This window comes from Halichoeres trimaculatus, unplaced genomic scaffold (assembly GCF_033239565.1).
Source record: "Halichoeres trimaculatus isolate MK-OKI-2021-1 unplaced genomic scaffold, fHalTri1.1 fHalTri1_scaffold_16, whole genome shotgun sequence".
Lineage (NCBI taxonomy): Eukaryota > Metazoa > Chordata > Actinopteri > Labriformes > Labridae > Halichoeres > Halichoeres trimaculatus.
Genome location: NW_027437194.1, coordinates 1382019 through 1407435, shown reverse-complemented (window position 1 = coordinate 1407435; position 25417 = coordinate 1382019). Strand labels below are relative to the sequence as shown.

The following is a 25417-nucleotide window of genomic DNA, read 5'->3' as shown; positions in this document are numbered from 1 at the left end:
ACTTGTTAGAAAAAAAACGTTTCACAGAATAACCATGACTGAACAAAGTTTGAGAACCACTGATCCAGATTATGACCAAAAATTGTCGACCTAAACTCTACTCAAAGAGGCTGATTATCCACCCTTTCCTGTCCAGCTAATCCTTTTTACTAGACCAATAAATTTGACTGTTTTTAACGTCTTAACTCCGCCCACAGTCAGGTCTCAGTGGAGATGGATCAGAAATAAAAACTTTGTAACGTGGATGAACTGATTTTTACAAAAACCTGAAAGCTGCATCTGAACTCGTTACGTATCATTTGTTCATGGCTGTAAATGAAAACACACTCACAGGTTGCTCATCTAGCGTTCATCCCACCGTGTGTCACACTTTGTGGTCTTTCCGTTCAGCGTGGCCTCTGGGCCCTCAGATCCAAGGCCTTAACAATCCAACCACACACTTTGTCTCCACACGGACCGAGAGCAGAAAACAGGGCATGCAGCATTAAAGCAACAACTGAAACTCTGTACAGTCCTCAGCAACTATCCCTTTATACCTTCATCTGCTTGCAATACCTCTGATCCACCACTGGGTGGTGTTCTGTTTCCCAAATATGCTGCTGCAGGGAGGAACTCCAGTTGTTCCCCGGCTTTTCACTCTTTTTGATCGCAGGTTACGGAGGATGTGTTTTCTGCAGAGTTTGATTCATTTCCAGGCTGGACTCCAGGAGGAAGAGGAGGAGGTGTTTCCACTGACTCAGACTTTTTCTGAATTTTTACCAAACGGAAGAAAAGTGGACGGAAGACACTGGATGGATTGTTCTTTAGACGAATGTGGAGGTTTGTTGCTTTGATGAACTGAACTGTAAATTTACACACCCAGAGACACGAACCATGTGCACAAATAGTCAGGATTTTTTTAGTGCAAATGCCAACCAAACTCACTCTGAGGTTCAAAGTTTTTTAAGTTGTTAGTTTAAATATTTTAAGATGCTTCTCTTGTGAAATTAGACAGATTCTCAGCTTTGGAAACAACAAAAAACAGTTATTTTTTACTTAATCCTGCTCAAGTTTTATAGCCGGTGGCGTCCCCCAAGGCTCCATTCTGGGTCCTATTTAGTTTTCATTATATTAGCTTCAACAAACTCTCTTTTTAATTTTTTTTTTAGCTCTTGCCAGTCTAATCTTTGCATTAATCTCAGTAAAACTTTTATTTCTAATTCAGAAAAACATGAGCAACACTGAAGTTAGAAATCTCCACAATCTGACCCTAAAATGACCAAAGCGAGCTAAAACTAGATTTTAGATTTTAGGTCAACAGTTTTTCTTGTCGACTAAAAACTTGTGAACCTCTTCCAAACCCATGAAAGCTTTTAGGATCCAGGCGTGTGGCGCGGTCTGCTCCACGCCGTTTTACTATGCCGTTATTTTACTCAGCTTCCACTCGACACAGGAGTGTGTTTCCACTCTGTGTGTGATCAGTAACGTCCTCAACCCCACACCGAAAGCCAAAACCATCCTCTAATACTGTAGTCAATCAACTGTGTAACCTCATCGTTGTTTTTTGCACTAGTTCACGGTGGAAATGTTCTGTAGTTACCATCTCATGTACCACTGTAGTGCATGACACGTTTAATTTCAGGGTGATTGTTTTTGCAGGTACGCACACGTCTGTACATTTTGTCCAGACGAGGAGGAAGATGTAAGTAAATGTGCCAAACAGTCGACGGTTACCGAGAAGTATTTAGACGAGGGGTTTTCAAAACCTGATGCTGACAGGTTTTTTTCATGGTGCGTTCAATGTGTACTCAGAAGTCGGGATTTATGAGTTCTGAGTGGGAAACTTTAACTGGAACGCCCCCAGAGGTGGGAATTTCCCACTGGGAAGTCGGCAGAACCACACCACCCTGAGTTTACAATCAAAGATGGCCGCCCCGAGTGTAAACAGTAATTAAGCTCCTGTTAGATTCAGTTATTTTAGCATTTCTGGCTAGCATTTTTCACAATAAATCAGCCGTATACATAGTATTATTTGATGTTTATATACAGAAATATGGCTGTCATGGCAAGTAAACAAAACGCACCTTTAGACACAGAATGCTAGAACTGCAGTTCCCATAATGCTTTGGGGGATGTAAATTCAAAAATGGGCTATAACCAGTTGTTGTAGTAAGAAATCTACTTGAGACGTATTTTATTGAACGCTTTAAAAAATTAAGGAGCCTTAAAATTGTGTTTGCTCAGGCAGAGTCTTAAAGCGCGAAACGAACCATTTGTGGTGCAGTTTCACAGGAAGTTGATTGTTGTTGAAAATCAGTTTTGATTTCATTAAGTAATGAGAGACTTACCTTTAGTAGAGAAATGTTATTTTGATAGGACGACAAAACTGGAACTCATGAGCTGCGTTTTATGGCGCAAGCTACACATTATTTCTTTATTGTAATGATTGATCCAAATGGTGCGATTCATGGCGCAATTCTGTCATAAAACTACTTAGACAAAAACTCAGACGCAAGGTTTTGGAGACATGAGACTCTGATGAAAATCTCATCATAGGAAAGAAAAGTCAAACAAATTAATGTTTATCGTAACTGTTCACCTAAATCGAGATTGGTGCGATTTTTGGTGCAATTATTTCCTATTCTACTTCAATAAAAACTTAGACGTAAGGATTTAGAGGCATGAGACGCTGATGAAAATCTCACCCTTGGAGAGAAAATCAAACATTTTGATGTTTTTCGTAACTGTTCGCCTAAATTGATATAGGTGCAATTTTTGGTGCAATTATTCCCCAAACCACTTAAACAAAAACTCAGGCGTAAGGATTTAGAGACATAAGACTCTGATAAAAAACTCACTCTTGGAGAGAAAAGTCAAACATTTTGATGCTTATCCCAACTGTTCACCTTAATTGATATCGGTGCGATTTTTGGTGCAATTTTGTCCTAAAACCACTTCAATCAAATCTTATGCGTAAGGTTTCAGAGACATGAGACACTGATGAAAACCCCACCTTGGAGAGAAAAGTCAAACATTCTTATGTTTATCATAACGTTAATCGATATTGGTGCGATTTTTGGTGCAATTCTTCACTAAAACCACCCTATTAAAAACTTAGATGTAAGGTTTTAGAGACAAGAGACTCTGATGAAAATCTCCCCCTTGGGGAGAAAAGTCAAACATATTGATGTTTATCGGAACTGTTCGCCTAAATCGATATTGGTGCGATTTTTGGCGCAGTTCTGTCCTGAAACTTCTTCAACAAAAACTCAGATGTAAGTTTTAAGAGACATGAGACGCTTATGAAAATCTCACCCATGGAGAGAAAAGTCAACCGTATTGATGTTAATCGTAACTGTTCGCCTGAATCGATATCGGTGCGATTTTTGGTGCAACTTTCAGTGCAACTTTCAGCAATCTGACACTTTTTAATTGGGAAACTTGCAAAGAAAGATCAAACTTGAATATTTGAAAATGGAAACTTGCTCAAGTTTTTATCGGTGCGAACAACGGCGTGATATTTTAGCGATCTGACACTTGTAGTGAAGCAGCATCGTGTTTTTGAAAACCCCCTGACTGCGACAGTGTCCAACCTTCTACCATAAAACGAAGCAAACGTACTGACAGCGTTTACCGATGTGTTTTGATTGTTTGTGACTGCTCTGTTTCAGTCAGAGAAAAAAAAAAGTGGCTTTTAGCAGAAAACTGAAGATGTCCTCTGACTCTGAGAGCTGTTGTGAAGAACTCATGGACTGGTGCGTTGAGTTTTTTCTTGGTTCCCGGCTGCAGACGCGTCGTCCCCCTCCAGCTGCTGAGTTGAATGTCCGCCCCTCTGGATCCTGAGCCTGTTCAGGAGCCGTGGATGTGTCTCTGTACATACTGTAAAGATGTATATGTAGGACTTATATGTTGAAGAGTTATTTATTTACCTAAAGATCATGTTACTCTGGAAATTTCAGGTGAAATATATTTGAGATATGTAGCATTTTATTTGTCACGTTGGCGGTCATCGGGCTGCGGACCAACACGGGAAGGCTTTTTGTTATTACCAGTGCAATATTATTGATCTGATCACAACCAGGCAGAACCAGGATCACAGCAGAGGCACAACCCACCTCCACCTCCACCTGTCTGGACTCATACACACCTGCAGTCGTCTGTCTCACACCGTGTGGAGAGTATTTGTATCTAGCGAATGTTGAACTCTGCTGTCTCTTTCCAACCGTCCACTGCTGAGCATTTTCTAGGACCTACTGTACCTATTTTTCAAACTGGAGTATTTTACAAACACTTTGAAATATAACTGGAGACTGTTTTTCGGTGGGTGCATGAAGATGTAAACCCCATAACGGTGCAGCTCTATTTAACAAGCTGTTGCATGTCATCCAGTCAGACTGAACTAATTAATCTTCATGCTAAACGATAATAAACCAGATGTGTTGTCTGCGACGTCCTCAGTGTTTCATCAAACTTTTATTTGGGATTATAACTTCTGACACAGTTACATGTTTACAGTTTAATTAGTTTGGGTTCAAAAGAAAAAAAAAATGTGGCTAAAAATAAATAAATAAATAAATTGTAATAAAGCTCCATGAACTTCCTGTTCTATGTGGTTCAAAAAAGATTCAACCACGTAATTTTTTTTTTACCTTAAATTATTAACAAGGAGATAAGAGGTGCAAAAAATCTCTCATGGTGACCCAGTTCAGAAATCCCTTCCTGTTTCTGGCTAGCTACTTTAATTTCTGAATACTAATAAACATAAGGAAAAAAAAGAAAACAAAACAAAAAAAATGTAATCTGTAATGCTGCTAAGCTGATTTGTTAACCTAAGACAAAGCCAGACATGCTGTTTGTCATCATTTCACCTCCTCAAGCTAAGCTAAGCTAACTTAAAAAGAAAAAAAAAAAAACAGTGAACTTGTTTAACTTAAAAACTGATGATGTAGTGTTTAATTAGTCTATTAGCTGCTTTTTAAAGATCTCAGTCACGGTTGATCTGCAGGTTATCGATATCAAAATGACATGGTTGCATTAATCTGACATATTTTGAAAACAGGAAGTGTTTCCAATTCCCGTAACTAATAAATACAGTAAATAAAAACTTGATAGCAGGATTTAAAGATGCTTTAAAAACAACCTGGAAAAATCTTGGAGAAAGACTCAATTTCCCATGAACACCATCACCAACTGATGTAAAGAGAGACTCTCGCCAAGGTGAGCATTTGTTTTGGAGGTAATTTTTTTTCTTATTTAACACTACTACTTTATTTATTAATTTATTTATTATTGATGGACTTTGAAGTTTGAACAGACCACTGCAGAATAACTGCTGACTGTGGGTTGGAGCCAACATTAGCACAAACAGTTTAGCCCTTTTAGCCTTTAGCTCGTTTGTAAACTTTTAGCCTGTATTTTAACCTTTAGCTTTTCATTTAATCTTAGGCTTGTTTTACAGCCTTTAGCTCATGTTTTAGCCTTTAGCTTGTGTTTAAGCCTTTAACTTGTGTTTGAGCCTTTAGCCTGTGTTTTAGCTTTTAGCCTGTGTATCAGTTTAGTATGTATTTAAACCTTTACCCTGTGTTTAAGCCTTTAGCCAGCGTTTTAGCCTGTAACTTGTCTTTGAGCCTTTAGCTGGTCATTTAGTTTTGAGCTTGATTTTCACCCTTAAGCTCATGTTTTAGTCTTTAGCCTTTGTTTTAGCTTTTATCTTGTTTTTAAACTTTTAGCCTGTGTTTTAGCCTTAAGCTTCTGTTTTAGCCCATAGTTTGATTTTTTTAAAGCTTGATTTTTACCCTTTAGCCTGTGTTTAAGCCTTTAACTTGTTTAAAAACTTTTAGCCTGTGACGTAGCATTAAGCTTGTTTTCAAGCTTTCAGCATGAGCTTCAGTTTAGTATGTGTTTTAACCTTTTGTCTGTATTTTAGCCTTTAGCTTGTCATTTAATCTTGAGCTTGACTTTTAGCCTTTAGATCATGTTGTAGCCTTAAGCCTGTTTTTTTTTTTTTTTTAGCTTTTAGCTTTTAGCGTGTGTTTTAGTCTAGTATGTGTTTTAACTTACATCCTGTATTTTAGCCTTGTGCCCTTGTTTTAGACCCTAGCTTGTCTTCGAGCTTTTTGGACTGTGTTTCAGTTTAGAATGTGCTTTAGCCTTCAGCCTGTGTTTTAGCTTTTAGCTTGTCATTTAGTCTTTAGCTTGTTTTTCAGTCTTTAGCTCAAGTTTTAGCCTTTAGCCTGTGTTTTAGCCATAGTGCGTATTTAAGATTAGTATGTTTTTAACATTTAGCCTGTGTTTTAGCTTTTGGCCTGTGTTTCAATTCAGTATGTTAAACCTTAGCCTGTGTTTTAGCCTTTAGCTTGTCTTTTAGGCTTAAGCTTGTTTTTGAACTTTTAGCTTGTGTTTTAGCCTTTAGTTCGTGCTCTGTCTCCCTCCTGTTTCTCTTTCTCCTGCTCTTTTTCCTTTTCCTCTTTAATAGTCCAGTTCCTGTGTCTACCATCACTACAGAATCAATCCAAGGACTCGTTTTATTTCTGTCATGGAGACTTTGTGCCGTGAACAGATCAGACGATCCTCCACGCATGCAGAGAAATAACAGATGTTGATTTTCTCATTTTGAATCATTGATTATGAACAGGTAAATATAAAAGTGAGACTATTTTGAGGTCACTTCCAGAGTTGTCACAGTTTCTCTTCAGTAAAGCACAACCACCTGGTTATAAGTACAAATATATCTTTAAACTGATAGTTCAGCCAATCAACTCTTCTAGTTTCTGCGTGAACACGAAGGTGACGTGGATAAAAAAATGTTCATAAAGTTGAAAAGTTGTTGCTGCAGCTCATGCTTTGCCTCTGATGTTTTGCACACGAGAATGATTTCCCTAAATTTAGTTTTAAAAACTGCTGCAGGAATGTTTCAGACTCAAGTTTAAATAATTCAAAGTCTGCAGAGGACGAATCTTAATGATGAATTACCTTTTCAGACATTCAGGCACGATTTTAAATTTAGCTGCTTGAAGTTTGACTGAGCTGTGATCCTGGAGCAGAAAGTCCCTCAGTTTAATTTATTCCCTGTCTGTTTAAATATTAAACGCACCAAGTTAATATTTTGACTTAAGGAAAAATATTTCAGCTAGTTTCATCAAACTTTTCTCCTAAACTGAGTCAGAAACTCACAGCTTTAAGTTTCTAATTTCAGAGAAAACGAGTAAACACGAGTGGAGCAAGAAGAAGTATCTTTGCTTTATTTGGCAAATGAAGAAATGACTGTTTCTGTAGCTGTTGAGATGCTTTACCTTTGATTATTGTGCCCCCTTCAGGTCAGTTCATGTAATGCATGATTAGTGTTGCTTTAACCATCGCTCTCAGTCAGTCACACACATTATTTTACACACACAGTATCAACAGAAACACACACAGTGGCTGATTTTACACACAGACTTGATATGTCCCGTCCTGTCCTGAGCTGAAACACGGAGAGCAACAGGCGGACAATCCTTCAGATATTGCACAAAATGGCAAAAGTTGTTTATAAAATTGGCCAAAGTGGAGATAAGCTATGATTGGACTCTATAAAAATGTTTTTAAAACAAATAAATATTCACTTTTTCTTTTCAAATGAAGCACTTGTGACTCGTCACACATACAAAAACCTTGGAAAGAGACTTCACAGGAGACGAAGAGCAAAGACGGCCTGCTCTTTGGTTTGAGGACGGCTGGACGGATGCATGGAGGGAAGCGTTGGCAGCCTGTACAGCGAGGAGGAGGAGGAGGAGGAGGAGGAGGAGGAGGAGGAGGAGAGACCAAAACCAACAGAGAAAACAGTAAGTGGTGAAATCACAGCTGAGCTAAATCAGCGCGTTCGTCATCAGCGACCTTTCTGGAGTCAGCACAGAGAAACATCAGGTCAGGGCGAGTCTATAGCGCACGAGGCCGTTTGGGGGTGATCTGTTGGCTGGCCTGCTCCTCCTCCTGCAGCGCCGAGCGGAAAGACTTGACTTTATCTAAAAGAGGAGAGCAGGGAGAAGAAGATCAGATTTATTCAGCCGTTTAAAATCTACCAAACATAAAACTCTCAGCAGCTGCATCTCAAACAACGTCTCAGTTTGTTTCTGAGCATGAATAAAGTTACCTCTCAGCTCGGTGAGGATGTCGATCTTCTGGTCCAGGATTTGTTCCAGTTGAGTGGCAAAGGACTCCACGTCGTAGTCCACCTCCTCGGTCATCTCCAGGAGGACTTTCTCATCCTCCAGCCAGCGGATCGACTCCTGTCAAACACACGTAGGCGTTAAAATTAAAAAAGGGTAGAAAGCTGTTGGTAATATGACGATATCAATGACAGATATTAGCTTTAACTTCACTTTTAGCAAAACTTTTTCTTCAATTGTATTTATTACTTTATAATGAATATTGCTATTATTATTATTATTGTTTTTATTATTATTTATTTTAATTAAAATATTTTTTGTGCGCCTTGCTGATGACTTTTCTTTTGAGAACAATTTATTTCATTGATCAATAGTGGGAAATTGATTAATTAATATATTTATTATTATATTTATAATGTATTAATATTTTGATTTGGATTTATTATATTATATTTATACTTTTGTCATTAAGAATAGAGATGATGTTCATTATTTTGTTTAAGTAAAAAACAAAAAAATCAGGCATTTTATATTTGGAATGTATGTGATTATATATCTTACTCTGAGTAAAAAATTTTTTAAAAAATTATATAAAACAGTTATATAAATTATTAAATAGATTTATTTTAAAAAATGATATGAAATAAAAAAAAGATTTATCTAAAAAAAAATAACATAAAATATAAAAAAGAAAAAAATAATAATATAAAATATAAAAAAAGATTTATCTAAAAATAAAATATAAATAAGATAAATATATATATTTATATAAAATATAAAAAAAAGATTTATCTAAAAAAAAATAACATAAAATATAAAAAAGAAAAAAATAATAATATAAAATATAAAAAAAGATTTATCTAAAAATAAAATATAAATAAGATAAATATATATATTTATATAAAATATAAAAAAAGATTTATCTAAAAAATAAAATATAAAAAAGATTATAATATATATATTTATATAAAATATATAAAAACTATTTATTCAAAGAAATAATATAAAAAAAAGATTTTAATTAAAAAAAAAATACAAAAAAGATCTATATAAAAAATTTAATATGACAATATGAAAGTTATTATGATACTGATGTTGAATTTCCCATAAACTTGTTGCACACATTTATTAATCATCACAGCATTTTTTAAATGCGATATTATTTTTGAAGACAGGTAACATGGGAAGTCGAAAATTGGAAAAGATACGCAGCAGATGGTCGTGAGCGAAGAGTCCAATCTGAGACCACTGCCTCACTCTGGTTTCAGGGCCTGACTTCCTGTCTGGTTTGATCTGCTCTGAGTTAACTGATGCATCCCAACTGAAATACCGTGTACGGCGTGCACCGTACCTGAAACACGGCCCTGTGGTCCTCCAGAACCTGCTCCTCCATCTCCACCAGCTGGGACACGGCCTCGTGGAAAGTGAAGAGCTGCGGGGAGACCTCCTCCTCCTGCGGGGAGCGTCTCCAGGTTAGACTCAACAAACTTTTTGCTCCAGCTTCAAAGTTTTTAAGAACAAACATCTGAAGTCGGGTTTAATCTGACGTCTCTTACGTTCTGTTCACAGAGCAGCTTCAGGTCGTCCCTCTGAGGTGAACTCCCGACCCCCCACTGAGCCTCCAGCACCTCCAGCTGGTTCAGGTGTCCCCCCTGACGGATGTCCAGCGCTGCTGCAGGGTCCACGGCCAGCTCCTTCACCCTGGAAGCAGAAAGAGAAAGCTCCTTTAACGACAGACAGGTAAGAAACACAGAGTGTGGAGGATAGGGTAGGAAGAAATAATATCTGATGAGGGGAAACTTTAAAACAGTTAAAATCAATCGTACTCATAAGTCGGAGAGAGCTCAGAGCGACCTCCTCCACCCCCGCTCTGAGAGAAGGGAATATCTGAGGGACTGATCCCAAACTCCTTCACTCTGGAAACACAACGGGAGAAAGAGACATGGAGGAGAGAAAGGAAGAAAGCAGAGGATCAGACGAGCTGCAGAAAGTTTCACTTTCATTTCTCTTTGTTGCTGCACACAGAGAGGAAGAGGACAGGACGGTCAGAGGTGCTCAGGGTGAAAACAGGTGAACAGATCAATTCAGGTTCAAAACAGAAACAGGAAACTGACGATTTACGCCTAAAAAAAAGCAGGAATGATCTTCTGTGTTTTTAACAACATCTCGAACATACGGAGGCTGTTAGAGCAAAGTAAAGATTATGTGAAACTTCATTTTCTGGATCTGATGTAGAAATAATAACAATAATAACTTTATTTATATGGCACCTTTAAAAACAAATTGTTTACAAAGAGCTTTGACATAAAAACATGGCAGAGAATCTGAAAATAAGATATCAGGCTTAGGGAGATTAGAGGTGAGTCAGAAACTTAACAGACGACAAAATTCAAAATTAATAATAAAAAATAAAAAAATAAGAGAGGAAGCAGAAATGATGACGTCACATCGGGTGGAAAAAGGAAGAGATAAAAGTATAAAATACATTAAACAACCAAGCAAATGATTAAAAGTTAACGAATAAAAACAATGTGTGAACACAAACATACAGTAAACCCTAATAATGTAATAAATTTATAGATAAAAGATAATAAATACATAGATGAATTTTAAAAAAATATTAAAATGAAATCAAATATAATACATTGAAATAAAATTGATATAATAAAATTAATAAATAAAAATAAATAAATTTAAAAAATGAATAAAATAAAACAATATAAATAAATAGAATAAATAAAAAATTGAATACATAAATAAATACATGAATAAATAGATAAGAATAATGTAATAATTTATAGATAAAAAATACTTTATACATAAATGAATTTAAAAAATATATCAAAATAAAACAAAATAAGTAAAATAAATAAATAAATAAAATAAATACAAAAATAAAATAGAAAATTTAAAAAATAAATTTAAAAATAAATAAAGTGAAATAATATAAATAATTAATAAAATAAAACATTTAATAAATGAATAAAAAGATAAAACTAATAGATGAAAATAAAATAATTAAAAAATAAATAAAATGAAATAAAAAAATTCAAGGTAAGACAAGGTATTAGAAAAAAAGTGGAATTTAAGGTCAAAATAAGTAAGTTGAAATTAAGAAACAATTAAGGAGTAAGATAAAATAAAAGAAAGTCTGTTAAAGTGAGTTTTAAGAGGACATTTAAAAACACAGTTTCTCTGGTTTGATGAAGAGGAGGCAAACACGATTTTTTCTTCAGCTTCAAAGGAGGAAGAATTTCACTGAATAAACTTAACGTTGCTCCTTCATTAATCTGTGTTTACACATCGATCAGATCAGACTCTCGTTGTCAGCTCAGCTCCTGTGTTACCTGTTGGCGTATCTCAGCGTGTTCAGGGTGTTTTCACACGACGCCATCCCAGGAGAGATGGTGGCGATCTGCACAGGAGGAGATGAACGAGTGAAATCAGAGACACAGAAACATTTATTTATATTAAGTTTCCTCTTTAGGAGATAAACCACAGACAGCTGTGCTTTCTCCTCACCATGCATGTTCTGGAGTTTTCCCCGATGAACGAGTCCCTCAGCACCTGGGTCAGCTTGCTGGCTCTGAACGGGGTGTGTGGTTTGTTTCTGCCCAGGGCGCGAATACACTCCTGTAGACAGAGACAGGATGACTGGATTATGGCGTGAAATAATAATCCAATCAAGGACAAAGTTTTTCTTAGTATCATTTTAACTTTTTGGTGCTGAAAACTAAACAGTCAAACTCCAACTCTCATATTGTCATCATCATCCAACTTTTTCCCTTGGTCTGGTTTTAAAAAAGCAAACTAAAACACCGGGGATAGAGAAGACGGACCTTCAGCGCCAGCAGACTCTTGTTGATTTCGGCGCCCTCCAGGCGAGTCTGGCGGTCGGCGCTCGATGTGTCTGCCCCTCGCTCGTTCCCCGCCAGGTCGATGAGGGAGAACTTCCCGTGCATCTTCCCTCGCCGGCGCAGGATGATCTGGAAGACGGCGTGGCTCCGAGAGGAGTGAGCGTTGGCTGAGGTCTGACCTGAAGTCCTGGAGAAGGAAGTGCTCTGCATTAGTCCAGACCGCTGGGATCAATACCTGCTCAGCTCTCCTCAGACCACAGACGCTAACGCTAATGCTAACGCTAACGCTAACGCTGCTTCACTGAGGTTTAAAGTTAATGCTTTTTCACTCAATCAGGCACCGGACAAAACTGAAATACTAAGAGAAACGTTTCTAATATCGAGACATTTTTCTGATTTCAACAAATTTTTGAGCAGATTTCTCTTTTTCCATTGGCAGATTTTTTTTTCCTTGTTACATCATTCAGACCTCATTTTGTCTTTAATAACTTGAAAAAAGACATTTTTCTGGACTGGTCAGGTGAATACAGCTCATGTAAAGTGTAATAAGAGAATTTTTACTTAAAATAAGACAAAAACACTTGAAAAGAGTTTCGTTTTTTTGCAGTGTACACAGGGTTTTATTTTGCCAGTAAATCTAAAACTAAAAAATGAATCCTGGATGGTTTAAAGAAACAGAAACTTAAATTAAAAAAGTATCATTACTGCACTGTAAAAAAAATGAAACTCTTTTGGCTTATTTTTAGTAGAAAATATCTTTTTAGACTTAATCTAATTTTATTTTTATTTTTTTTGGCTCATATTGAGTTTAAAAGACAATTTGCAGTGTACACAGGGTTTTATCCTGTAGAGGCCCATTCCTGCCAATAAATTAAAAAGGAAAAATAGATCCAGGATGGTTTAAAGAAACAGAAACTTTGAGAAATTAATTTGAAAAAAAAAAAAAAAAAGCACCATAACTGCACTGTAAAAAATTAAATCTATCAAGTGTTTTTGTCTAATTTTCAGTAGAAAATGTCTTTTATGACTTAATTTTTCTGGTTTCATTTGTGTTTTTTTACTTGTTACAGCAATTCAGACCTCATTTTGTCTTTAAATAACTTGAAAAAGACATTTCTCAGGACTGGTCAGGTGAAAACGGCTCCTGTTAAGTGTAATAAGCGGAATTTTTACTTAAAATAAGACAAAAACACTTAATAAGATTTCTTTTTTTGCAGTGTACACAGGGTTTTGTCCTGCCAATGAATTTAAAACTAAAAAATGAATCCTGGATGGTTTAAAGGAACAGAAACTTTAAGAAATCAGTTTAAATTTCAAAAAGTATCATTACTGCACTGTAAAAAATTAAAGCATTTTTGGCTTATTTTTAGTAGACAATGTCTTTTTAGACTTAATTAGCATATATATATATATATATATATATATATATATATATATATATATATATATATATATATATATATATATATATATATATATATATATATATATCTATTGGCTCATATTGAGTATAATAATAAGACAATTTTGATTGAAAATGAGACAAAAAAAATGATAACTGCAGTGCTGTTTTTGCAGTGTACACACTGTTTTATCCTATAGAGGCCCATTCCTGCCAATACAATAAAAAGGAAAATAGATCCAGGATGGTTTAAAGAAACAGAAACTTTGAGAAATTAATTTGAGATACTAAAAAGTATTACAACTGCACTGTTAAAAAATGAAATCTTTTCAAGTGTTTTTGTCTTATTTTCACTTTTTTAGACTTAATTTTGTTATTCCATTTGTGTTTTTTTACTTGTTACAAAAATTCAGACCTCATTTTTCTGATTCTATTTTAAAACAAGACATTTTTCTGGACTGATCAGGTAAAGGTGACTCATATCAAGTATAACAGGACAATTTTCTACTTAAAATAAGACAAAAACACTTGAAAAGAGTTTAGTTTTTTGCAGTGTACACAGGACTTATTTCTGCCAATAAATATGAAACTAAAAAATGAATCCAGGATGGTTTAAAGAAACTGAAACTTTAAGAACTTATTTTAATAAAATATAATAAAAAAATAATATTATAAAAAAAAAAAAAAACTATCATTACTGCACTGTAAAAAATGAAAGTCTTTTTGGCTTATTTTTAGTAGAAAATGTCTGTTTAGACTTAATTTCTCTTCTTTTATCGGCAGATATTTGTTTTATTTGTTGAAAAGCAATTCAGACCTCATTTTTGACTTTAAATAACTTAAAACAAGTCATTTTTACTGGACTGGTCAGGTGAATGTGGCTCATATCAACTGTAAAAAACATTTTTTACCTAAAATAAGACAAAAACACTTGGTAAGATTACAGTTTTTGTAGTGTACACAGGATTTTATTCTGTAGAAGCCCATTCCTGCCAGTAACTTGAAAACTAAAAAATGAATCTGGGACAGTTTAAAGAAACAGAAACTTTAAGAAATTAATTGAGATTAAAAAAAATACCATAACTGCACTGTAAAAAAATGAAATGTTATCAAGTTTTCTTGTCTAATTTTCAGTAGAAGAAGTCTTTTATGACTCAATTTTTCTTGTTTCATTTGTGTTTTTTTACTTGTTACAAAAATTCAGACCTCATTTTTCTGATTCTGTTTTAAAACTCATATCATGGCTCATATCAAGTATAACAGGACAATTTTCTACTTAAAATAAGACAAAAACACTTGATAAAATTTCAGTTTTTTGCAGTGTACACAGGGTTTTGAGGTTCAGACCTCATTTTTGCCATTAAATGACTTTAAATCAGACATTTTTTATGGACGTGTCAGGTGAATGTGGCTCAGATTAAGTCTTAAAAGACATTTTCTACTGAAAATAAGACAAAAACACTTGATAACATTTCATTTTTTACAGTGCAGGAAACAGTTTTTGTCCTGACCCTGGAAAAACACTAAGTTTGATTTCTCCCATAACTTTTTAAAGCATCAGTTTTAATTTTGATCCTACAACAACGAATCATCTCACACCTTTAGTTTGTCACAAATTTCAAATTTCAGGATTTCATTTTTTTGCAGTGCACAGATGAAAACTAGCTCTATGGCTAACTCTGGCTTGACAGTTTTCTTTGTTTTGCATGCTCCCTGTCAAATAAACCAACTAAATAATAAAAAAATAAAGATAAAAATTGACCAGTATCAGCTGAAAATTAAAAATTTAGCGCCCGACCTGCAGCTGTTTCCGACTTCGATGAGCTTGAGGACGTCCTCTGTGCATTTCACCTCCCTCTCCTGCAGCCCGACCACCTGCACCTGCTGCTTCCCGTCCTCCAGCACCCGGAGCTTGGCTTTACGGTTCAGGAGGTCAAACACCTTCAAACACAGACACAGACTCATTCAGAGTTTGATCGACTCATCTACATGTTTCTACTTTCTGTTTCAGCTCAATATGCTGCAAAACTGCACCACAATCCCCTTTTTTTAAACCTTTATAAGCAGCAGTTACACTTTCTGTCCACTAGAGGGTGTGCAACCACATCTGGAATAACCAATAGAGGCTTCATCTTTACTCTAAAAGTTTGTCCACACAGCTCAAACTTTTTCAAACATCACATCACCAACTTAAAGAAGCTCACCTTCCCGCTGTAAATCTCAAAAAAAGTGGCAAAGATCTGAAGATCCAGCTTCTTGTAGTTTGGCTTCTTGATCATGAGAAAAACGTCTCGAGCTGCAGAAAAAAAGCCAAACGTCAGCTTCGTCAGAGGAAACCTGTCGTGGTTTAAAGGGATCAGAAACTCACCGGACAGCGCGTAGATCCCTTTGGAGCAGTCCTGGTTCTTTCCTGAGAAATCTCCTCCCATCGTCTGAAAAGGAAACACCAGGTTTAAAAAAAAAAAGATCCAAACTCTGAAGACGTTAAGTTCTCTCGAGTTTAAGCACTCACGTGTGTTTTTCCACTTCCAGTTTGTCCGTATGCGAAGCAGGTCGCCATCCCGCGCTCGAAAATGGTCTCAACCAGTGGCTGAGCGGTGAACCTGTAAGAAGAAACATCTATTAGCGAGTGTGGTTTCCTTAAAGAGGGGCTTTATTCTGTCCCTCTGGGGCCACTGTAGAGGCTTTACATGATTTACAGCCTGGATAAATCTTTACTTTCTCTTTAAACTTTTATTTCAGCGTCTCTCTGAATCATTTTGTTTTAGCTGCTGTCTCTTTAAGGCTCCCTGCTCCACAAACCCCCTTCACTCTGATTGGCCAGACAGCTTCCAGAAGCTTCTTGTATGTTTGAACTAATGGCCCACACTGCTCAGGTGTGATTTTGGCCCATTCCTCTGCACAGATTGTCTTTAAACCTGGAATATTCTTTGGTGCCCTCTGGTGAACCCTTTTCTTTACTTCTTTCCACAAATGTTCAGTTGGATTGAAGTCAGGTGATTGACTAGGCCGTTCTAACAGATTGATTTTCTTTTTCTGAAACCATTTGAGAGTCAACTTTGCCGTGTGCTTTGGATGGTTGTCCTGCTGGAAGGTCCAGCCACGTCTCATCTTCATCATCCTGGTGGATGGCAGCAGATTCAGATCAAGAATTTCCCCATACATGGCTCCATTCATTGCTCCGTCAGTTATATGAAGTTTGCCAACACCATGAGATGAGAAACAACCCCATGCCATGATGCTTCACCTCCAAACTTCACTGTTGGTGTAGTGTTTTTTGGCTGATGTGCAGAGCCATTTCTCCTCCAAACATGGTCTGTAGTATGACAGCCCAAAAGTTCAGTTTTGGTCTCATCTGACCAGACAACATTCTCCCAGTATTCTACAGGCTTGTCAAGATGCTGTTTAGCAAACTTTAAACCAGCTTCAACATGCCTTTTCTTGAGGAATGGAGTCTTGCGGGCTGAGCGTCCATAGAGGCCATGGCGGTGGAGTGCATTGCCTATTGTTTTCTCTGTAACAATTGTACCTGCTGCCTCCAAGTCTTTCTGGAGCACTTTCAGGGTGTTCCTTGGCTGGTTGAGTCCTCTTCTGACTATCTTTCTGACTCCCTGGTCAGAAATCTTCAAGGAGCTCCTGTGCGTGGCCTGTTGATGGTAAGGTGGTGCTTCTTCCACTTGTGAATAATGGCCCCAACGGTGCTGACTGGAATATTCAGGAGCTTTGATATAAGTCTGTAACCAGTTCCATTCTGATGCTGAGCAACAATCAGGTTGTGAATGTCTTCAGAGAGCTCTTTGCCTTTACCCATCATGAGGTGTGTGCTATTTAACTGCTTGGTGAAAAAAACACCTTTTTTATAGGACCATCAATTTGCTCTAGCCCAGCTGATGTTGGTTTGCACTAATTGGAAGTTCAAGTAATAATTACTGACAGATTTCAGGTGGTATGGTGCATTTCCTGTCCAAAGTATTCAGCCTTTCCATGGTGTGTTCAATACTTTTTTCCTGTGTTATCGTACTTAATTCACCATAATCATTATTTATGGACCTGAACGTTGTGATTTCTTTTCATGTGTGAATTATTGGAGTTAATACCAATGTCTGGGAGAAATTTCGTGAATTGCAGCTTTGGAAATAAATGTGATGAGAAAAAAGTTGATATGTTTAATACTTATTTTCCTCACTCTATGGGCAGACCTTGGTGTTTGAGGCCGCGTGGTGTTGAATGATGTTGACCACGTCCTTCAGGAAAGCTAACAGAGATCCCGTTACGGTTTTTAAACCAGAGCTTTTTGATCAGTTGTCTGTTTTCGTTCTTGTTCAGGCTGAGGATACTTTAAGAAACTCTTTTTTTTTTAAATTGAAGTTACACATTCTGAGCTTTGACGCTCCCGTCACCTGTAAACCATCTCATTGGTGGAGTTCTCGTCGAAGGCGTAGTCAAAGCGGAACGTCTGGTTCTCCAGGTAGCGCGTCAGGTCCACTTTCTGCTTCGGCTCGTGGACCATCACCACGTCCTTGCTGGGGATAGTGATCACGTCCAGATCCTTGGCTGTCAGCTCTAAAGAGACCAGACAAACGACAGATTAATGTGTTTTTATTCCTCAGTCAAGACCACATCCTGTTATTGTAATTACTGATATCACCTTCTGATCTGGAGAGAAAGCTCCTCTTACCTTTTTTATTGAGGGGCCGAGCACGCACACACACACATATCCTGTGCTCCTCGATCTGAAACATCAGGAGACAAACTTTGATGATCTGGACCAGCTGTTTGTATTGTTTTAGGATAGAGAGACCACTTCTGTTTGAAGCTTTAACCCCTTATAAAGGTTTTTCCCAGCGCGTCCTCCATGGCAGCTTGTTTTAACGAGTCGAATCAAAGCGGCTTACCCTCGGCTCAGAAACGCTGCGAGGCGTCTTTTTGTGGATGATATCCTGCTCCACAACAGATTAACTGAGCTGTGTAATTCCTGCTATAAATATCCAGCAGACTTCCCCAACACGGTCACGTGAACCTTTCTGCATTTCGCCTTTTGTATAATTTATAGCATCAGACCCTGGGTGTGTAAAAACCAGTGTCCTAAAAAAAAAAAGACCAGGTCTGGGACTTACCAGGTCGTTGCTGGTCAGGGGCCTGTAGTCCAGACTGGCTCTGAAGTCTCTGATCATACACATGATTTCATAGTTTGGTAAATTCACGTCCACCTCCTGAGGAGGAACAAAAAGAGAAAAGCATCAGAGGAAATGAACCCAAAGACCGATGTTTCTTCTTGTTTCGTACATTATTCAGCGTCAGTGAAGCAGCTTAATCCAGCAGCTCTCAGTCTGTCTGAGGAGACCTCTGAACAGGCGTCAAACTCTGTGTGTGTGTGTGTGTGTGTGTGTGTGTGTGTGTGTGTGTGTGTGTGTGTGTCCTCACTTGTGCCCTCTTCTCTCTGAGCTCTTGTTGCTGAAGTCGCCTCTTCTCTCGTTTCTCCTGCAGTTTCTCCACCTCCTTCACACAGTTTGATTTCCTCCGTGCTGGAAAAAAAGAAGCAAAAACAAACAAATGATATCTTTAAATAAGAAATTAGCACTAATATTTCTGATTATCTCATTTTTAAGATTTTTCTAAGCCAGGGGTCTAAAACTTCTACATTCAAAGGAGCCGTTTTTCCTGAGCTCACATGGATTAAAGTCATTCAGGAGCCACAAAACCTACTTTAACTGCACAAAAAAGACAATAAAATGTTTAAAATTCTGCACATAGTTAAAATCTAGTGAATAAATATCTAAACTTTTTTTTAATAAACAAAATTGTGCATGTGATGTCTTAGTCTTTTATTTTAACATTTGACATTTCAAAAAAATTGTAAAAATTGCAAAATAAATTTGAAAATTAAAATTTGCAAAATTTTTGAAAATTGATTGATTTGCAAGATTCCCCAAAAATAAGCTAAAAGAATTTTTGAAATTTCAGAAATTTCAAAAATGCAGAATTTCAAAAAATTGTAAAATTTTTATTAATTTATATTTTCAAAACGTTTATTTCAATTGAAGAAATTTAAAAAAAAAATCAAAAAACTTGGACATTTAAAAAAAAAAATATAAATATTGCAAAACATTACAAATTAAAGATTTGAATTATCTGAAAAATAATCAATTTGCAAGATTCCAAAAAATAAGCTGAAAGAATTTTTGAAATTACAGAAATATTAAAGAAATGCAGAATTTCAAAAATTTGCAATTTTTTTATTTATTTATTTATTTTAATTAGAGAAATTAAATTAAAAAAAACGTTGACATTTCAAAAAAATTGTAAAAATTGCAAAAACAAATAAAAACTAAAAGTTTGCAAAATTTCTGAAAATTAATTAATTTGCAAGATTCTAAAAGGAATAAGCTGAAAGAATTTTTGAAATTACAGAAATATCAAAAAATGCAGAATTCTCAAAAATTTGCAAAACTTTTATATATTCATCTTTTTTTTTAATTGAAGACCTTTTTAAAAAAACTATCAATTTTTTAGAAATGCTAAAAATTTAAAAAATTGCCAAAATTCTAAAATTTTTGAAAAACACTGTAATTTGATAACATATATCAATAATATCCCTCAGCTCATAATTTTTGTTGTTTGCTAATGATTTGCCACATATTAACCATGTATATCAATCCGTCACGTTGTCAGTGAAATGAATCCATCCACACAGAATTAAAATCAGTATTTTCTTCCAGATGAGTCTTTTTGTAGATGTAGTTATCTTCCCAGGGCTGTAACATGTGATTTTATTTAGTGTCAGTGTCTTTAAAATCATCAATACCCTCTGTAAGAAAAATAAAAATGTTTATTTTAATAATATTTTTTAAAACTAAAAGGAGCCACTGTAAAGGAGTCAAATGGCCGCATGAGGCTCCAGAGCCGCAGGTTGAAGACCCTTGCTCTAAGCTGTTAGGAGCATGAGTTTAATCTGAGTCTGAATCTGTTTTAAAGTTTAGGAAAATGTTTGGTCAGTGTTTACGCAGCTGTAGCAAAGGATCAAATCTTGAGATAAAATCTAAAAATGTGATTTTTTTTTTTTGTCCCCAGAAGTTTGGATTAATGATAAGTCCAACATCCACAGCTGAAACCTAAAACAAGCTCAGTCTGAGTCCAGAGACTGATGTGAAAGAGCCTTTGAGGCTTCGCCCTCACAGCTGTGTGGGAACATGACATCACTGCTGCTGGACACTCTCAGATAATAACACACACACTCTCACACACACACACACACACACACACTAACACACACACACTGGTCTAAGGTCAGTGAAACCAGCAGACTTGTTGGACTGGTGTGGTGCAGGATGTGGGGACAGGGTGGGGGTACCGTTCTGCTGCTGGAGCAGGGACTGGTTGACGGCGGCGGACTGAGGGGGGATGGCGGGCGGCGGCGGGTCTGCAGCTTGGCTGTGCTGGCTGGGACGAGCTCGGGTGGTTCCCACTGCTGCAGCTGAGGGAAACACAGGCCAACACATTCAGTCAGCAGTCAGGAGGGGGGTTAAAGGGACATTTCAGCTAATTTATAAAAACAGACGCATTCACTTCCTGCCTTCACAGAAACGTATGAATATCTGAGAGTTCAGCTTTTATTTCTTGTTGTGTCTCAAAGAAATCTTCAAACTATCACTTGTTAATCTCTGTTTTCCTCCATGATATCAACAACACAGGATCTCTTCGACATGGCCGAACTAATCAGTGAAATTCGTCATCCCACACAAACATCTTTCCAGCATCTGTCCTCATCATCAGCTGTCAGAGCTGAGAGTTCACAGCTTCACTGAACGTACCTCTGTTTTCCCTGGGAGCGTTCTCCGCCTTAGGTATGGATGTGATCCTTCTGGTCTGAAACAAAGAGAGTAAAACATGAATAATGACAGTTAAAACAAAAGCATTTTTCCAGGAAGTTTCTGACACACTTTAAATGTTGAAATCATAAAGTTTAGCAGCATCTTAAGCATCTTATTTATCAAAGTCTCAGTTTATAAATTTATGACAGGAGTTTTAAAAAAGATTGTTTTGTTTGTGGAGCTTTTTAAGTTATGAGAAGAGTGACCGTAAAAATTAAAACTAGAGGAAAAGACAAAAAAAAAACACATCCTGTGATATAAATGCAACATATTTCAAAGAAAAATGTGTTTTTACTTCCAGTCTGAGTCTTTTAGATCGATGGTGCTCAGATGGGGCTACAAAAGATTCAAAAAATGTATGTGAAAAGAAATAGCAACCAAGCAAAATTCAATAAATTCAATCAGTTTTTTAATCAATTTATAGGTTTTAATTCATAAACTAAGCATTATAAACTTCTATATAACCCCCTTCAAAATAAGAGTCTCCCTTCTACCAAGATAAAAACACAAATAACAGCATCATTTAGTTCAGTTTAGTTAATTTTGGTCTCTTTAATATAAAAACTCATAAGCACTATGAAGTGAAATTGACAAAAACATATTGAGTTAATGCTATTTCTGCATTCACACCAAACAAAAACAACAACAACAAAAAAGAAATCAACAAAACAAAAAGCAAAACAGGACAAAAAAGGTGCAGGCTGAAGCTTTTTCCTTATTTCACCTTCAATTTTCAAACTCATCTTTTCCTCAGCTTCCTTTAAATTATAAAAAATAAAAAGATAAAAAAAAACTACATACTCATTTATAGTAGCTGCTGAAAACTCTGAAAAATACACTAATGGGATTTATGTCCACAAGTTGTTTTTTTGTGGAGAAATGTTTTATTTTGAAACCTAAAGAGGAAACTTTCAGGTGACAAGTACATTTCCTTTCTTTAACACGTCTTTAGTTATTTTTCATTTTATAGTCGATGTAGTTGTAAAGTTTGGTGCCAGTCATGATTTTGAGAGTTAACACAATGTTATTGTTAATAAAGAATATTTCATAAAGGGTAAAACGGCGTTTCAGGTGGTGTTGCTCCACAGTTAGTGGTTTGTTTGTCCTACTTGGCTGCTGGATCAGTGAGTCCTGGTTGGAGAGGGATAAAAACGTTTCTGTTGGACTCTGTGGAGCAGCTACTTTCACTTCGTTTCAGTGTTTCCACGCCTGCTTCGCTGGTCGAGGTCCTTTTTTGGGGCTGATTCTATTTCAGCCTCAGTAATTTTTGTTTTACCTGTTTTTTGATGGTCATAAACATGTTTTTATGGGCTTTTAGTTTTGTGTCCGAGCTTTCTGAGGTCGGTATGGGTGTTTGTATATTTACAGTCATGGCCACAAATATGAAACTCATTCAGGGTTCATTTTGTTTTTTTACAATTCTTTGTGAATTTTTCTTCTGGAAGAAGTGTTGTCTTTTATATTTTATCCCCTTTATTTCCATCTTACCTCAGTTTGACTCTCTTTTTTATTGTTTTATCGCTTGCTCATGTCCAGTATTCTATTTAATACTCGCTTTTATAATTTTATTTTTCTATCAACACTCTTAATATTGTCTTTTCATATTTGTTGTCCTGTTTTCCACCCTCAACCCCTTTTTTATTGCCTTTTCTTTTTCTTGCTGATGGATGTTTTTAGCTTTTATCTTGGTCCTCATGTCCTCACTTTATATAATGCATGGTTCTTGTACTGTCTGGGTCCATACATCATATGAAACTACAGTATTTCTAAAACTGTGTCTTTTGTTTTTATTGCCTGACAGTTAGACAAAGCAATTTGTATAATTATGTTTTTAAAAGTGCTATAAAAAAGTGTTATAAAAATGATAATAGCAATACAAATAATAATAAAAATAATAATAATAAAATAATAATAGAATAATTAAAAAAATAATAATAATAATAATAGTAATAATAAAATAATAATAATAATATGCATGATACTACTAACAAAATAATAATAATAAAAATAAATCATACAAAAAAATAAAAAAATATAATAATAATAATAATAATAATAATAATAAACGAAAATAAAAATATTACCTGACTGATAAAACAAGAGCAGATGTTTGTATGGCAGACTGCAACTGTTTTGGCAGCCAACGCGTACGTTTGTGTAGCACAGCTAATGCTAACGTCTAAAAGGGACTACTGCACGTTAGCCTTTTTTCTGTGTTGGACTTAAAGTGTGATTTCAGATGCATGCACAAAACTGAAGACAGACTTTTTCTCTAAAAGAAAAGCCTGAGTTAAAGTCAGCAACATCAGAATCAAACATGTCATCTGTGAGTTAACAGGCTGATGGGTAAAGGCTCACCTTGGGCAGTTTGCTGGATTTGGCGACGCTGGATGGAGGAAGAGGAGCTTCAGGACTTTGTGGGATCTCTTCATCAGGAGCGACATCTGGATTCAGAGCGAAGACGCTTTCCAGATCGATCTGAGGCAGAATTTAGAGAAAAGTCATCAACATCTTTGGACACTTTGCTTTTACTTAACATAATTTTTCAAACGTCAGTGAAGTTAAGGAGTGAAAAGTTGAGTAACATATTAAATCAATGTTGGGACTGTGCATGTTAGCTCTCACCTCCTTTCCTTTGGTGTCCCCATTCTCGATCCACTCCACTGTCACGCTGTCGTTGTCCTCATGAAGCGATGTGACCATGGCCTGGTGTATCCGTCCTGCAGAGAGAGGATGCCAGAGAGATGCTCGGCCTGCTCAAGTGCTCAAGAGTTAGAGAGTGTGCATGCTGCTGTAGATCATAATAATGATGCTTCACCAAATGAGATCATTTCTGGGTGATTTGACACAGCAAGCGGCTTCAGATCAATTAAACATGTTAGATTTACACAGTTACAGGACAGAGGATGCTAATGGGTGTGGCTCAGGATGGATGCTGATGAGACTTATCACTCAAACTTTCATTAGCAGCATCTGCACGCTGATTACAGCAGGATCAGATGGTTTCACGAAGCAGAGATGTGTTTCTGACAGAATGCACTGATGTTCGTGTGAGGCAGACTGATGCAGTAAGAGGGGAGAGGCCCCATGCATGCAGAGCATCCTCCAGCCCCGGGATTCACAGGCCACTGCCGGATGCTGCGGTGCAGGGTGGTGCATGGTGCATTCAGGAGCCGGAGGGTTTTCAGAGGTGGTGCAGAGGAGAAAGCAGGCAGAGAGCGGGAGGGAGGGAGGGTAGCTGTCATTTTTTTTTAAGCCGGACAGATGCACAGGTGGACGGATCCGCCCGCCTGCCTGCTCCCCCTCCCTCCCTCCTTCACTGCCTGGTTCCGTGTGTGTCTGGGTGACTGTCACCATCTCTGATAACACACTGAGTGTCGGTTTAACGCGCCAACACGTCACTTTAAGGTTTAATCACACGACATCCCGGTTTACACGGCGATGTAGCCGGTTTGACGTTAGCTCCTCTCATCCAGACCCGGGCAGCGTCTCCATCTGTGTGTGTGTGTGAGTGTGTGTGTGTGTGAGACAGAGAGGGGAGCTAGCTACTTACCGTCGCTCCGTTTTATCTCCACGTAAATTCCCACGAAGATCTTCCCGAAAATCCCGGCCATCTCCCCTCCGGTAAGGTGCTCCTCGCCTGGATGCCCGAGACCGCCTCAAGTTGTAGCTGCTGCAGAAGCTGAGGTCACTATCGGTCAGTCATAGGAGAGGCAGGAGGAGAGAGGGTGCAGCTGCGCATGCGCGGACGGTGTCACTCAGAACAGTTGGAAGCGAGAAGCGTCTTTAAAGGGAGGAAATATCCCTTATTTATTTATTTATTTATTTCTATTTATCTTGAAAAGAAAGACAATATAAATACAAGTAAAAATAATTCTTTTATTTCAGTCTTAATCCCCCCAAACTCGGACTCTGTTTTTATCTACACAGAAAAATCAATGCTACACTGAAATGTAAGACGAAAGTACAAGGAAGACTGTAGGTGAAACAGATTAATTAACCTTTTTTTATTATTGAAAATAAATATATCAATGTATACATACAAAAAACAAAGCTCGAGGCTCAAACTTCATGTTCAGAACAAAAAAGTACAAAAATAAAATATATATATTTTTACAGTTCATATTCTGTGCATACATTTTTGGTCTTCTGGGCTTTGGCATT

General features: G+C 36.8%; 1 protein-coding gene across 2 annotated transcripts; it reads right to left on the bottom strand.

Annotated features, from left to right (window-relative positions):
- Positions 1-7366: 7366 nt before the first annotated feature.
- Positions 7367-24992, bottom strand: LOC141805683 (kinesin-like protein KIF2A). 2 transcript variants are annotated; one of them, XM_074690851.1, is made up of 22 exons: positions 24807-24992; positions 23879-23973; positions 23612-23731; positions 21194-21248; positions 20734-20856; positions 18807-18907; positions 18500-18595; positions 18061-18115; positions 17783-17945; positions 15895-15985; positions 15751-15814; positions 15587-15678; positions 15181-15323; positions 11963-12167; positions 11646-11756; positions 11471-11538; positions 9950-10039; positions 9680-9824; positions 9475-9576; positions 8108-8243; positions 7852-7979; positions 7367-7724 (listed from the first exon to the last, which is right to left on the bottom strand). In XM_074690851.1, exons 1-21 carry the CDS (start codon positions 24865-24867, stop codon positions 7894-7896), a joined length of 2202 nt encoding a protein of 733 aa, XP_074546952.1. In that variant the 5' UTR covers positions 24868-24992; the 3' UTR covers positions 7367-7724; positions 7852-7893. The 2 variants fall into 2 exon arrangements, with proteins under 2 accessions (XP_074546952.1, XP_074546950.1); XM_074690849.1 differs by having other exon boundaries at positions 7367-7979.
- Positions 24993-25417: the final 425 nt, after the last annotated feature.